Here is a 16,522-nt window from a genome sequence, read left to right as displayed (position 1 = left end):
CAGCTGAGGCTAAACTTGTGACTTGTACAAGTTAAACATAATCACATTGCTGTTGTGTACTGCAGGTTCCGGCTTGGGTCACTGTCTGTGCAGAGTCTGCACGTCCTCCCCGTGTGTGCGTGGGTTTCCTCCGGGTGCTCCGGTTTCCTCCCACAGTCCAAAGATGTGCAGGTTAGGTGGATTGGCCATGATAAATTGCCCTTAGTGTCCAAAATTGCCCTTTGTGTTGGGTGGGGTTACTGGGGTATGGGGATAGGGTGGAGGTGTTGACCTTGGGTAGGGTGCTCTTTCCAAGAGCCGGTACAGACTCGATGGGCCAAATGGCCTCCTTCTGCACTGTAAATTCTATGATAATCTATGATAATCTACACAACAGCCCCTATTAATAACACCAATGATGCTTTATTATCTGCTTTATTAACTGTGCTCTTAACCTGTCCTGCCACCTTCAATTATTTATACTCATTTACACCCTGATCCCTCTGTTCTTTCATCTCTATTAGAATTGTATCCTCTATTTTATATTAGTCTCTCCATGTTCTTCTGACCAAAATGTATTACCTCCTGTTTCCCCGCATTGAACTTCATCTGCCACCTGTCCGCCCATTCCACCAACTTGTCTATGTCCATTTGAAGTTCTACGCAATCCCCTTCGCAGTTCACAATGCTTAGAAGTTTTGTATTATCTGCAAATTTGGAAATTGTGCCCTGTACAACAGGTCATGAATATATATCCGGAAAAACAAGGGTCCCAAAAGTGACCGCTGGGGAACACCACTACAAACATTCTCCAGCCTGAAAAATATCCATTAACCATTACTCACTGTTTCCTATTACTCAGACAGTTTTGTATCCGTGGTGTTACTTTTCCTTTTAATCCATGAGCTCTAACTTTGCTCAAGTCTATTGTGCGGCACTGTATCAAATGCCTTTTGGAAGTTCCATGTTCACCACACCAACAGCATTACCCTCCTCTCTGTTGCCTCTTCAAAAGAAACTCTAGCATGTTGGTTAAATATGATTTTTCCTTCGGAAATCCACGCTGGCTTCCCTTAACTAACGTGCATTTGTCCAAGTTGACTATTAATTTTGTTCCAACTTATTGTTTCTGAACATTTCGCTGCCACCGAACTTAAACTGACTGGCCTGTATTGTGAGCCCTCTTCTTCTCCTGGCAGCTTGCTCGGCTGCTGCCTCCACTCCTGGCTACACCGGTGCTTCATCTCGTGACAGATTTTGGTCAGTGCAGGTTATTCTGGGATTTCAGTTAATACTTGCACTGACCGACTTCCAGAGGCGGCCATGGAGTGAGTGCTTGCACATAAGGTGGCTTCTGCCTGAGGTCAAATTATTTATTAATAATAATAATAATAATCACTTATTGTCACAAGTAGGCTTCAATGAAGTTACTGTGAAAAGCCCCTAGTCGCCACATTCTGGCGCCTGTTTGGCCCTTTTCGTCTGTTTTCCGGCCCTCAGCAGGTGGAAAAAGTGAGAATCTTAAAGATTGAGGTATTCTCCTTCGGTGGTTATTGTTGAAGAGTTATCAAACAAGGAGTGTGACAAATAAGGGGAACATTCGGACCAAGAGGACTTGTGTGGCGCAGCAAGAGAAAAGATGGCAGAGGGACCTGTGGCACAGTTGCCTGCACAGTGGTCACCGGAGCAGTTGTTGGCACTACCGGGGGGCTGAGTTCAAGCAGTGAAGGAAGGCAGCCTCAGAGGATCTAGCCTAGGTGGCAGAGCATATTTGGGCTGCCCTGGAGAGAGTGGAGCAGAAACTGGAGGTGCAGAATCTGTCAATCGAGAAGGAGGAGGAGGCAGTGGCTGACCATGAAGATCTTTTAGCCTCATTGGAGGCTGAAATGCTCATGATGGGGGACAGTCAGAAAAAGTTGAGGGAGGAGATCGATGACCTGGAGAATCGTTCAAGTGGCAGAACCTGAGGATTATGGGGCTGCCTGAAGGGATAGTGAAAACGCAGGCCACAAAGTATGTGGCCAAGATGTTTGAGCAATTGGTGGGGGAGGGGTTCTTGACCACTCTCCTGAATTGGATCGGGCACACAAGTAGCTGCGGAGGAGGCCAAAAACGGGAGAGCTACCGAGAGAGATCATCATGAGGCTGCATCAGTACTTGGATAAGGAGAAGATTCTGAAGTGGGCGAAGGAGACACGGGAGTGCACCTGGGAAGGCCATATGGTCATATCTGCCAGGACTTAGGAGCGGAGCTGGCCAAATGGCAGGCCTGGTTTAACAGTGTCAAGATGGTCCTCTACAGGAACAAGGTGCGGTTTGGTTTTCTGTACTCAGCTTGTCTGTGGATCATGGATGGGGGACAGGAGCATTATTTTGTCATGCCGGAGGAGGCAAGCAGCTTTTTGAGGGACCACAGGCTGGGGGACGCTTCAGGACATTGGTTTTTGATTGGGTTCATCTGCGTAACGGACTGGAGGTGTTGGACATGAGATAGGGGAAGTGTATGTTTTTGCGTGGGGTTATTTGGTTGGGTTTTGTTTTTGCTACCCACTCTGTACAGTTAATTGCGTACATGTAGAGTTTTATATCTTTTTCACCTCCCCATGTTGGGAGTACTGTGGTTTGTAATATAAAATGTGCAGGCTTGGGCAATGCGATGGTGGGGGTGTGGAGAGAAGGAGAGCAGGGCTTGGTGCGGCGTGGTGGTTGGGTGGGACAAGGAGGGTGGAAGGGTGCTTTGGTCCAGGGGGAGTGGGCCAGTTGCCTTGGGTGGGGGCCATCTTTCTATTAGGGAGTCTAGTTTAAAAAAAAAAAGGAGGGGAGAGGAGGGAAGCCTTGGTGGATTTATTCATTCGGAGAAAATTTAATTTGCCATTAGGGGATCAGAGGAGGGGTTCAATTTGAGATGGAGGCTGCTCATCACCTTCTTTAAGGAATGGTAAACATCAGCGGGGTCGAGGATTTGGGTTGTTATTTTTATTCTATTGTTGGTATTCTTTCGTATGTCTTGGATTAAATGGGTGCTTTGTGTTTTGTAAAAATCCAGAAATGCTTTGAATAAAAATATTTTTACAAAATAATTAAAATTGCACTGACCAACTTCAGTAACTGAATGGAGCCTGATTAATCTAAACATACTGTACAGGTACCTGTATGGTGAGTGCTATCTTTTATTGGCTACTGTATTGTATTTATTTTATATTTAGTGATGTATTTTTTATTTTGTAATGCACAGTGCCTGAATAATCTGCTCTTTGAAGGTAGCCCCTTATTCTGCTACCTTTATTTCCTGCCAACCTTTGACTCCACTTTATTTAGCCCAGATCCGTTCTCACCCCTTTGAAGCTGGCCCAGTTAATTATTTTTACTCTATATTGTTCTTTGGCCTTTTCCATAGCTAGCCCAAACCTTATGATATAATGATCACTGTTCCCTAAATGTTCTCCGACTGACGGTTGGTCTACTTGGCCGACAGAAATCCTGATTTAGACTTTATTAGCCCTTTCTCTGAACTCCCTATTATTTACTATTCCATTGCTACCTATGTCTCCCATTGTCCAGTGCACCTTGGAATGATTTACTGATGTTATTTCCTAGTTCCCATACCCCTGCCAAGCTAGTTTAAACTCTCCCCAATAGCACTAGCAAAACTCAGTCAAGCAGCTCAATTTGGGTGCAATCTGTCTGGCTGGTACAGGTCCTATCTCCCCCAGAGCTGGTTGCAAATGTCCCAAGAATCTAAAGCCTTACCTCCTGCACTATCTTTCCAGTCACACATTCATCTGCTTTATCCTCCTATTCCTATACTCGCTTACGGAGTAATCTAGAGATTCCTGGGATGGCAGTATTGAAGTACGAGGAGAGATTAAATCGGTTAGGATTGTATTGACTGGAGTTCAGAAGAATAAGGGGGGATCTCATAGAAACTATAAAATTCTAACAGGACTGGACAGGGGAGATGCAGGAAGGATGTTCCCGATGGTGGTTTGTGTCCAGAACCAGGGGTCACAGTCTGAGGATACGTGGTAGACCATTTAGGACAGGGAGGAGGAGAAATTTCTTCACCCAGAGAGTGGTGAGCCTGTGAAATTCATTATCACCGGAAGTAGTTGAGTCCAAAACATTGTATGGTTTCAAGAAGCAGTTAGATATAGCACTTGGGACAAAGAGAATTGAAGGATATGGAGGAAATTGGGATTAGGCTATTGAATTGGATGATCAACCATGATAATGAATGGCTGAGCAGGCTTGAAAGGCCAAATTGCCACCTCCTGTTCCTATTTTTTTCTATGTTTATATTACTACTTTTGGGGTTCTGGGCTAATTTCCTACCTAGCTCCCCTAAATTCTGACTCCAGGACCCCATCCCCCTCCCTCTGCAATTTGTACCAGCGTGGAGCACGATTGTTGCATGTTCACCATCACCACTCAGTAATTGGAGATCCTACAGTAGGTAGTTTTGGAGTGACTTGTACAGATAAAAATAAGACCACATATTTCTGGAGTGGGAAAATGGAATTGAGAAGTAAGGTGAGTTCATTTGTGGTTAAGAAGTTGAGAAATGTGGAGAAAACGTACATCAAGTCCAGAGATCTGGAGAACTAAATAAAATGGAATATTAAGATGCAGAGTGCAAATGGGATCCATCCTAGTGTTTACTGGGATAAATAAACATGAGCAGAATAGCTGACACCAATTATTATTTGTTTAAATGGTACACCAAGTGTCATGTGAGAGTACCTTTCAGAAATGGGTGTTTATAATTGGGGGTGTATACAAATATCTGTAGTGAGAGTACCTTTAAGAAATGGGTGTATACTACTGCAGTGATGTCAGAGAGTGGGTTGAGCTGGGCTGTCTGTCAGCTTTTTACTTTTGAGCAGGCTGCAGGGTGCGTGTTAGTTTCGTTTTCAGTGTTGGAGCTGAAGCCAGACCAACCAGGTGTACTTCTGTTCTCTCTGCCATCAAAAGACTATTTCTTGATCATTTGGTGAATTCAGAATTATAAATATTTTCAGTAGTGACTTTAACCTGATGTGCTTCTGATAAAGGTTTTGTTTTTAAGTCGTATGGATGTTAAAAGGAAAGCTGAAAGGATTACTGAGTGTTGTATTCTTTGGGGGTTGTATTTGAATTAATGGTTGCTAAGATGTTCACTATGTTTTAAAAAGGTTAACTTGAGTTCATAGAATAAACATTGTTTTGCTTTTTAAAAAAATGCTTTTCCATTTCTGCTGTACCACACCTGTAGAGTGAGCCGTGTGCTCCCCATACCACAATCTATTAAATGTTGTGGGTCAGGTGAACTCCATGATACACTTTGGGGCTCTCTAGACCCTGGCCCATAACACCAAGAAAGGATTATCTATAACTGCGGAAGCCATGTAGGTTCATTAGTCCACATTTAACCAGATGGGAAATACAAATATTAAGTAGCAGGGGCTATGTTGAAAGCCAGATATGACCTTCAAGGAAAAGTTGGGCAGGAATATTGTAGAGAATCAGATTACAGGAAGTTCATTAAGTGAAATCCTCATTGCAATTTTCACAGTTGGAAATTATACAAACATAGCAGATTCATTCAAGGATCTGAGTTCTCTAACCTATGAAGATATCAATGAAGTGAAGTATGTGTTCAGAAGAATCTCAAGGAATTAAGTGTCTCTCAGGCAGCGAGAGCAACCATGACTCCTCAAATATATGACTGGGTTAAAAGCTGAGGCCCCAGCTATTTTTAGGTGTTTCATGAATAAAAACTTATGATTTTAGATAGGAAATATGATATTCAGCAAAGGTGTGGAACAATGAATTGCATGGAACAATGGGACTACTGTCTAGTTAGCCTGACTGCGAACATGTAAATCGAGCAGCAAATGGGATTACCTTGCCGTATTACTCCTCCCTTTCTTGCCCCCATTCCCCTTCTAAAGTAAACATTTTTAAACAATTAAAACACTTGCATGTTCTGAATAGAAAGCACCAATTGTACAATATGTGGTATGTCCCCCACTCCTAGAAAGAGAGAATTTATATTCTCTTGTCATCCAACCTGACCCTTAATTGGGCAGAAGTCTAGGTGCCCTGGTTTTAGGGTCTTCGGAAATGTATTTTGACATTTCACACCTGGTGAATCACTGTTAAACTAGTCATTCATATGAGTAGAAGTGGTATACTTTTGCACTCAGCAAGATTGTACAAGGGAAAGATGTGAATTGGAAAATCTGATAATTATCTTCACTTCTTTTGGTTGAAACACAATGTTGGCCAAGATTGTGAGAGAATTGCTCATATGTAAATGATTGTTTATCTTCCGCGGTGCGCAAGGCAGGCTTTAATCTGTTCCACATAGTGAGGTTTTTCCTGGAATAGGTCACGAGCCTGTTGCCAGAGACTTAAAGCTTGAGGGGCGCCACTTATCGCCTGTCATTGGCATGCATTGAAAGGATTTGGCAGGTTGATACCTAATCTGTTTGGCCGCGTTATGGACATACCTTCCTTGGCCATCGGGTTCTGGGGTGAGACTCGAACCCATGGGCTTCTGGCTCATAGGCACGGATGCTGCCTACTGGCCACAAGACCTCCTTCATAAGTAGATGGTACTTCTGAATCTTTAGCACCTTCCTGAACCAATTGAAGAGATGGAGATGTCTTTAGTCTAACATCTCATCTAAAAGTTGGCATCTCTTAACAATGAAGCGCTCACTTGGTGTGGGACTGGAGGGTGTCAGTTTAGTGTGTGCTCAGGTCCTGGAGGTCTGAAACCTCAGCCCAGAACATCATTGGAGGTTGATGGAATCCAGGCCCATTTCAGTATTCTGATTTCATGCAGTGAGCGAAAGGATTTTATTATCATTCTTTTCAAAAGTTGTTAAGAATGGAGAATGCAGTAATCCTGCATAATGAGGAATTTCAGGTGAATCTGACTCGTGCGTGTTGTCGAATACAGAATAGTGTAATATACCTGAACTGAGGGAAATGTTCTTAAAAGGCCCTGTCGCAAATGAATTGGTGACCATCATCTTTTTATTTAACACTATTTGCCCAAGAAAATGACACGTTCTTCAAAATTCATTGTACTTTCTAATTATGCATTTTAATTCAAACCTTAGTTTCACTTGAAATTATGCATTTCATATTATTTCACTAGTCTGAGCAGGTTGATGATCTACTCCTCTCTAAGCCAAGTCGGCAGCAGGTATGTAGGACCACCCCTAAATGACTGACCATTTAATGGTTAAGTTCTGTAGTTTGTTTTTCTCCATTAGAGAGAATGCAACCAAGAACCAGTGTCTCAGTAAGAACTTTGTTAGCTCAGCAAAAAACAAAAGGGCTTTAATTTCTTTGACCCAATTCCTCCTCCTCTCTGGCACATAGAATTCTACTGAGAGCTTTTCAGTGCAGCAAATTTCTAGTTCTAAGCCCCAATCTGATACCCTGGGGGCTTGTATTCCATCGCAATGTAAAGGCGTTATCTTAAAAGACATATTGTTTTCGTATGAAGAAATACCTTCACTGTCTCAGGTGGTAAACACTGCTGTTTTGTAATGAGTCCAAAAAAGACTTGTGTTCGGAAGATCTCAATCCTCTTGTGTTAAATAATCTTTCTTCCTGGGTAAAACCATGTTGGTAGCTGTGTCTGGCTAGCTGATTAATTTCTCTCGTATTTCCCTTAATCTCAGTGATAGACTGGCATCAGATAATATAGCTGTACAATTATAACCTCTGTAACCTTTCTGCCTGTCGTAGATTCATATTGTGGTTTTGAGATTCACATCTTTTATATATTGGATAATCAATTCCCACCAGAAAGCAGACCACCTGAATTGGAACAAAGCTTTCTACTGAAGAAGTTTGTGTCAAAAAAGATGACCTTAGATAGGAAATATGCAGTTTAGGAGAGGAATAAAACAATGCTTTGGGATTATAATCTAGTCAATTTAACTATAATAATGTAAATCAAGCAGAAAATGGAACATTATTTGAGTCCTTGCAAAATTATTCCTTCCACATCACTCCTTCATTGCCCCAATTAACAGTTCAAAACGCAGAGAGCAGAATACACTAATTATACAGTGTTGATGTGTTCCATCAATTTATCTTTATCCTAAATTTTCAAAGAAACCTCCCCAGCCTGACCAATCTGAGGTGACACGTATGACAGGAGTTCAGTTCTTCTGTCATTAATCACTCACACAGCTCTGTAGAGAACTCCTGATCATCTCTCAGCCAATGCAGGAAGTGAACATAGCACTTTAATCAATCCCAATCGCTCTCTCCCCTTGCTCACTCGCTCTTTCGTCCTTTCTCCCTCGTCCTCTCTCACTCCTCTCTCGCTCTCTCTCGCTCCTCTCTCTCTCTCTCTCATACTCACTCACACGCACCACTCACTCACTTTCCTTCACTCTCTCACTTACACACTCTCTTGCTTCCCAGGTCTTTGACAATGGGATTACGTCCAGAAAAAACAGGACAACTTCATGTCTCTCTTAGCAAGCCACCTTCAGGCCCGTTGCCTTGTTGCTAGCAAAGATAGTTGTGTTTGTATCACTTTTAATTGTTTCATTAACAGTAGCCTTCTCCTTTTGTCATTGCCTGACTACAGAAATATTGTAGGGCAATTCTTAGGGCATTTCTCCTGCAAATATGTATCAGTGTCTGCCATTTTAGGGCATTTCTCCCACAGGTATGTATCAGTGTCTGCCTGCTTAGGGCATTTCTCCTACAGGTATGTATCAGTGTCTGCCAGCTTAAGGCATTTCTCCTACAGGTATGTATCAATGTCTGCCTGGTTTTGCTGGGTCATATTTGAAATCTTCTAGATTTATTTTCTCAAATTTAGGATTACATTTTCTTTCAAAGATTCCACATTAGTTTTCATCCTTTGCCTCAAAAATATTCCAAGCAGATAATTTTAGGCAGGCCACTACCTCCCTGTGTTGTAAACTGGACAATGTGTGAGGGATCACTGGATGATTCTTTCTTCCTTTAAGAATTTCATAGAAATTACAACTCAGCAACAGACCATTTGGCCCAATCAGAACATGTTGCCGTTAATTGAGTACTGTGTGAAGTTCTGGTCACCACACTCTGGTAAGGATCTGATTGCACTAGAAAGGGTGCAGAGGAGATTCACCAGCATTTTGCCTGGGTTGGAGGGTTTCAGCAATGAATACAAGCTGGTTAGACTGGGATTGCTTTTATTACAGCAGAGAAGACTGAGGGGGAATCTGATCGAGGTGTACAAAATTATGAAGGGCATAGAAGGGTCGATAGGAATGAACTTTTCCCATTAGAAGAGGGGCAATAACCAGGAGACAGATTTACGGTAATGGGGAGGGGATTTGAGGAAAAGCTTTTTCACCCAGATGGTTGTCGGAATCTGGAACTCACAGTCTGAAAGGGTGGGAGAGGCAGAAACCCTCACAACATGTTGGAAGCATTTTGATGAGCACTTGAAATGCCTTAGCTTACAAGGCTTATAGACCAATTCCAGGAAAATAGGATTCGACTACATAGGTGCTTGATGGTTGGCACAGACACGATGGGCTGAGGGGCCCCTTTCTGTGCTGTACAGACTATAACTCGTAATTCTCCACTCAAGCACAGTCCTAATCCCATGTGATTGCTTTTTCCCCCCATATTCCTACACCCTTCAACCATCTGTCCAACTTACTAAATGCTGAAATGTTCTCTGCCTCAATCACAAACAGTGTATTTCACATCTTTGGACTCATTGTGTTGGTTAAAAAAAAGTGGTCTCCTGATCACCATCCTAAATCACTTACAAACTCGGTTCACTTACGACTGCTGATCCACTGGAAACAGTGTTTCTATCTACCATTTATAACCTGGAACGTTGGATGGGATTTTGTCACTACTCCCCCTCTCTCTCTTTCCCCCCCCCCCCCCCGCCAACGGAGGGACCAATCATGTGCGCCCGATTCCACTATCGTGCTTTACCCCAATTCCAACACGGTTTCATTTATAGTGCTGTTGGTGTACATGGGGACATGTGCAATTCTGCAGTGGGGGAAGATTTAGTGTGGTAAAACCCACCGTCAGCTGGCAATGCCACAGGAACAGCCACGCTATAAGGGAGTGCCTTGGACAAACCGGGAGGCTCTGCATCGCAGCCAAAACCTCCCTGTGCCAACTCCATTTCCATTAACATAAGACCTATTGCGAGCACAGTGGCGGAATGGGTGTTTTTTCAAATTTAAATTTCACCAGTAAATGTCCGTCTTGGGGCAGCACGGTAGCACAGTGGTTAGCACTGTTACTTCACCGCTCCAGGGTCCCAGGTTCGATTCCCGGCTTGTGTTACTGTCTGTGCGGAGTCTGCACGTTCTCCCCGTGTCTGCGTGCGTTTCCTCCAGGTGCTCCGGGTTCGTCCCACAGACCAAACATGTGTGGGTTAGGTGGATTGGCCACGCTAAATTGCCCGTAGTGTCCAAAAAGGTTAAGTGGGGTTACTGGGTTACAGGGATAGGGTGGAGGTGTGGGCTTGAGTCGGGTTCTATTTCCAAGGGCCGGTGCAGACTCGATGGACCGAATGGCCTCCTTCAGAACTGTAAACTAAATGATTCTATGAATATTTCATATTACATTGGATTCACTTTAGTCGAGTAAGGACCATCGTAAATTGTTGAGACAAGCTTAGTCAGAGAGCTAAAAGGGCATGCCTAATGTTTTGGATTTATTGATGGTTACAGGGGAGTGAAAGACCCTGGGCGCAATTCTCAGCTCCCGCGCCGGTTGGGAGAATCGCCTGGGTCACCAAATTTTCCCGCGACGCCGGTCCGACGCCCTCCTGCGATTCTCCCAAGCGGCGAGATCGGCCTCATCGAGTTCCGCGCGGCTCAGGCCGGAGAATCGCCCGAGACACCCAAAATGGCGATTCTCCGGCACCCCTGTTATTCTCAGGGCCGGATGGGCCGAGCGGCCAGCCCAAAATGGTGGGTTCTCCCCTGCGCCGTCCACACCTGGTCGCTGCCGGCGGGAGCAGCGCGGGAGCAGCGCGGGAACGCTGGGGGGGGGGGGTCCTCAAATGGGGTGTGGCCTGCGATCGGTGTCCACCGATCGTCGGGCCGTCCTCTCTGAAGGAGGACCTCCTTTCTTCCGCAGCCCCGCAAGATCCGTCTGACATCTTCTTGCGGGGCGGACTCAGAGAGGACGGCAACCACGCATGCGCGGGTTGGTGCCGGCCAACCCGCGCATGCGTGGGTGACGCCAGTTATGCGGCGCCGGCCGCGTCATGTATGCGGCACCAAGGCCTGGCGCGTGTAAATGACGCGGCACCGCTCCTAGCCCATTATCGGGCCCTTAATTGGTCAGGATAGGGGCCGTTTCGCGCTGTCGTGAACCTCGACCGCCTTCACGGCGGCGCAAACACTCTGCCTCCATTTTGGAGAATCCCGCCCCCTTCCTTTATTGTGGAAGAAACAATGTTGTGTTTTTTGATCACTGTGGAATGTGCAGTGTCCCGTGTTGTCCTTGCCATGCTGTGGCATGTGGCAGGACTTGTTGGCTCAGCTGACTCCCCACTCTGTGCATTGGAAAGAAGATTTTCTGAAATCACTCTCAGCGGGGATAATTAAAATGTATGTGAACTAAACCCCTGTAAGGATTATGCCAGCCATCGCCCTGAGATGAACACATGTTTGGCCAATACTCATCCTGCCCTTTAAATCTCTTATTAACTTACCTTGACTGACTGATCCCACCGCTCACAGGACGTCAAGCCCTTCCCGCTTCACACTCCATGTCCCCGACCCCACCCTCTGTCCTACCATAGAACCATAGAATACCTGCAGTGCTGAAGACCGCCATTTGGCCCATCGTGTCTGCACTGGCCCTCTGAAAGAGCTCCTTACCTAGGCACACTGCCCCGTCCTAACACAGTACCCCATAACCTCACCTAACCTGGACATCCTTGACACGAAAGGGCAGTTTAGCATGGCCAATCCACCTTACCTGCACATCTTCGGACTGTGGGAAGAAACTGGAGCACCAGAGGAAACCCATGCAAATATGGGGAGAACATGCAGACTCCATGCAGTCACCCCAGGCTGGAATTGAACCTGGGTCCCTTCCTTGGACCCCTTATCCATTCCTCCAAGCCCAGACCCTAGTCCCTCCCTCCACCCACCCTATCTCCCTATCAGAAAATGATCTTTGCCAGTTTCCAGCCTCCAAGCAAGCTGCCATTCTCCTGCTCCCCTCGCTTATGCCATAGAGTTCAACAAGAAATACTGCTGACCTCAGACATAACTGCATGCCACCTTTAAAAGAACGTGAATCAGGCGGCAAGAGATTCCCATGCCCTGATGACTTGATCATGAAGATAGGGGGAAAAATGAGAATGAGTATTCATGACACACAAATGTATTACAATTGCGAACCCCCACCCTATAAAAAGATGTTTTTTTAGTGTTTTGTGAGCCCGAACCTCCAAATGGTTGTGTTCATCCAAACTGTCCAATGTTCCCTTTCAAGTATGAGTACTAATTCCTTTAAACCAAAACTCACCACATTTCATTTACAGACATATGAATATTCAATTGCCCTTTGGAGGTTTCATTGACCCAGGAATCATTTACGATGTTGCTCATTTTGGTATTATTTCCAAATTTTGACACCACTCCTGCGAGCCCTGTGTATCCCCCGATACTGTGGCCAAAGCAAGGTGCTTACATGTTTGGCATTGTGGGTATAAATGTAAATCTCAGAACCTCGGGGAAGAGGATTGACATGTTAAAGCTAAATTCAAACTGGGTAACCGAGATGCATAACAATTGTAGGTTTGCACCAGGAGGTGAGACTTGGTGACTGACTGCTACATTTACGCCCATCCAGATTCAAACCCTAAATGAGCAGGACTGGGAGTGCACTCCGCAAGCAAACGTTCTGGCCAGTATGACACACTCCTTTGAAAGTGACCCAGAAATGTCTGATGTTGATGACGAAGATGGAGAGACAATGTTCGGTTCGGCGAACCTGCTTTCACCCAGTGGCCACTCGGACGCTCAGACTCTGGCCATGATGCTACAGGAGCAGCTTGATGCCATCAACAAAGAAATCAGGCAAGGGAAAGACTGGACATGGAAACTTTCTCAAAGTTGGTGTGGCGTTGGCCAAAACAACAAAATACTTGCATTATGACTGATAATTTGCTGTGCATCATAAACATTTTCAACTTGCTTCGTACGCGAGTTTGTATACTATGACCTTTGGCAGATGCATGATGTTATTGCAATAATATAACTAGATCCTAGTTACATTAATTCATATTTTAGCTGGAATTTAAGGAGTCGTTCAGTTTATTATTGAGCAGTTTTGTAAGTAACCGTATATTATTTAAATAATCATTGAACTTGCAATTTGACTGAGACTTTTCTGTGCCAGAATGATCCAAGAGGAGAAGGAGTCCACTGAGCAACGAGCCGAGGAGATTGAGTGCCGTGTGGGAAGCGGAAGCATGGATGGGCTGAATTTAACCCGCATTCGAACAGGGACCTCCATTCCAACTTCCCTCACAGCCCTGTCCCTCGCCAGTTCTTCTCCACCAGTCAGTGGGCGCTCCACACCCAAACTTACTCCACGCAGCTCTTCCCATGACCTGGACCGGAAGGGCATCATGACATTGGTGAGTGCTGTACTGAATGAGAATGGGAGAGATGAGTTTTAGGACAGGTTCAGAAACAAACAAGTCAGCTCTAAACTTATTCTGAAGTGAAAAGGAATATAGGACATGTACCTACCAGTGCCAAATCTATGCTTTCAGATATTCTTGCTGTATGCAGGCAGTAGAAGCAAGCCACTCCAATTTATCAAATTGTGGCTAGCAGGTGGAGGGGCAAAGGAGTAAATGTCTTTATGGTTTCTATTTAAGAAAGTAATGTGAAATATATATATAATCACCATCTTGATGCAGTTATAATGAGAAGTAATTAAATAATGAAGTTCAGATTTTCATCAAATATTTCAGATCAGAAACACAATTTGTGTTGATACGTTGAATGTTTTTATTTAAATAGCACCGAGGAACCAAAGGAAAATGGCTTGTCTGGTTCACTGAGGTTAGCAATGTGAAGCAGATGAATTATCACTTGCATAAAGATCCACTAGCCCAGAATGCACCAGCCTCTCAGCAATTAGCCTTTCGACATGTCCAACTCTGCTGTTGTGCTTTACCCTTGCTATTTAAGCACAGTTTTAACAGTATTTCCACCTCAATAAAAACAGAATGTCGAAGTCATTTGCAACGAATGATTTGAAATCAAGGACTCGCCAAAAGGTTTTCAAGTAAATATGATATACATCCAGACACTAACTGTTTTGAGCTTTAATCCTTCCCTTTGATAGCTCATGCTTTGTGTTATAGGGTTAAATGTTGAATGCTCTGCATGCTGTCTCGAAATTGCGAGAGCAGCAGTACTGATGGGCAACTTTGCAGATTGAAAAGAATCTGAATTGGCTAATTGCTAACATATACTTTATCTAACTGATTGTTCATTGAGCTCACATTCCCTGATATTACTGCTGTCCTGCTGGCAGAGACTCCTCAGACTGGGAGTACATGGCACTGCACCCCTCCAATCAGTACCTATATATTCCTAGTCTGAGCTGATGTACTTATGTAATTTGAATCCCTTAATCACAGATTGTCTTTCTCTTCTTTCTCTTGCAACCGATGTTCAGCCTAGCGACTTACGGAAACACCGTCGGAAGGTAAATCGAACTGATGGGCACATTTATTGGTCGATTCCCACATGATTCATTTCATTCGTTTTTTGCACTCCTATCCCGTTGACTTATGTCGGGGTACAATTCTGCAGGGAGAGATAATTATTTAGCGGCAACCTCGCCCAAATGACCATGCATCTTAAGAAAATACAAGTTATTTGACTATGGGAACCTGACCGACCTTCCCCCAGCACCGTACATTCCAAAGATCAGTGGCTAACAGCTGAGAGTGTGAACATGGGTGATATTTAAAATTCTCCTCAGCCTGGAAACCTTGCAGGCTGTAGCCACTTGAGTTAACAAGCCACTCGGCTGATAAATAACAAGTAACATTCACACCACACAAGCCAGGCAATGACCATCTCCAGAAAGAGACAATCTAACCAATACCCCATGACATTTGAATGACATTACCATTGCTGAATTCCCCATTATCAAATTCCTGGAGTTTACCATTGACCTAAACTGATGACACCCTGGCCTAGGGCGTGGCCAATTCCAGCCCCCCTTGACCCAGAGCCGCAACACAATTGAATTAACAAATAATTGTTTGAAAAATACCCTCAGTCTTTGGCCCTTGGCTGCCCAATAATTACAGTCACCAGGTTTGTAAATTTAAATGCAATTAAGTTTATTAATAACAAGAACTATAATGAAATATGCAGCAAATACAACAGGTCAACTGTTATTTAATTCTTAATCCCCCCCCCATTTAAATTTGCGCCAACCTCTATATACGCACACAAGACAGACGGAGACAGAGTGGAGAAAAGGGGGTAAAATAATAAGTAAGAGTAAAAGAGAAGAGCCTTAGTTTCAGATTGTTGTTTCTGGCACACTTTCCTTAAAACCAGGCTTTCAGGTCGAGATTTCTGATTCCAGTCTGTAATCACTGTTTTCACTGTAGATTCATCTAGGCCCCTGCAGTTTCAGAAATACATAGCTTTTCTGGAGAAAACGCGAGAGAGAGAGAGAAGGTTGTTTCCCCTGAGTGTCCAGGGACCCGACTCTGCTTTCTTTAGGTCTCTGGAAATCATCCCACTTCGGCAGGGATCACCACCCGTTACCGGGTAGAATAATGCCTTTTGGCTAATTCATTGGCCACCAGCTGACCAAGCGAACTGAGTCCCACTCCATATCTCGGGTGCTACAAAGTCTGAGCTTTTTTGCTCGAAGACTAGCACCATATACTATGTTGCAAGTTTTTGAATTCCTAATTCTCTCAGGTGCTTGACTTAAAGATACTTGTCCATTCAGCAAGTAAAGGAAGGTGAAATTAGGGAATCAACTGGACCAATCCTATAAATACTGTGGATACAAGAGTAGGTCAGAAGTTGTGAATTCTGCAGAAAGTAACTCACCTTCAAACTCCACAAATTCTGTCCACCATCTAAACGGCACAAGTCAGGAATATAATGGAATATTCTCCACTTGCCTGGATATGTGCAGCTCCAACAAGAAGGTCAACAGGACAAAGCAGCCCACTTGATTGCTACCCCATCCACAACATTCAGCCCTTGCACCATCAATGCACAGTAGCCGCAGTGTGTACCTTCTACAAGATGCACTGCAGGAACGCATCAAGCCTTCTCAGTCAGCATTTTTCTAACCTACGACTGCTACCATCTAGAAGGACAAGGGCAGCAGAAAATGTGAATACCACCACTTGGAAGTTCCCATCCATGTCACTCACCATCTAGACCTTCCTGTTTATTCCCTCATTTTCCCTTTTTTTAATCTTTCCGTTCTTATTTCTGATCAATGGATGATTAATGAACATGTATCTTTAAGCCAAGTA

At 44.2% G+C, this 16,522-nt stretch overlaps 1 protein-coding gene across 7 annotated transcripts in view; it reads left to right on the top strand.

Annotated features, from left to right (window-relative positions):
* ppfia4 (PTPRF interacting protein alpha 4) overlaps positions 1-16,522 on the top strand; it is a 791,036-nt gene that overhangs the window by 693,664 nt on the left and 80,850 nt on the right. For 5 of the 7 annotated variants that reach the window (XM_072480452.1, XM_072480449.1, XM_072480448.1 and 2 more), the window contains exons 14-16: positions 12,835-13,061; positions 13,384-13,624; positions 14,680-14,709. In XM_072480452.1, the coding sequence (XP_072336553.1) occupies positions 12,835-13,061; positions 13,384-13,624; positions 14,680-14,709 (498 nt within the window). The remainder of the gene's footprint in view (positions 1-12,834; positions 13,062-13,383; positions 13,625-14,679; positions 14,710-16,522) is intronic. The other 2 variants (XM_072480454.1, XM_072480451.1) reach the window with 1 other exon arrangement.

Source organism: Scyliorhinus torazame, chromosome 17 (assembly GCF_047496885.1).
Source record: "Scyliorhinus torazame isolate Kashiwa2021f chromosome 17, sScyTor2.1, whole genome shotgun sequence".
In the NCBI taxonomy this organism is placed as follows: Eukaryota; Metazoa; Chordata; class Chondrichthyes; order Carcharhiniformes; family Scyliorhinidae; genus Scyliorhinus; species Scyliorhinus torazame.
Note: the sequence above shows the minus strand (reverse complement) of the source record. Positions and strands in the feature narration are given on the sequence as shown.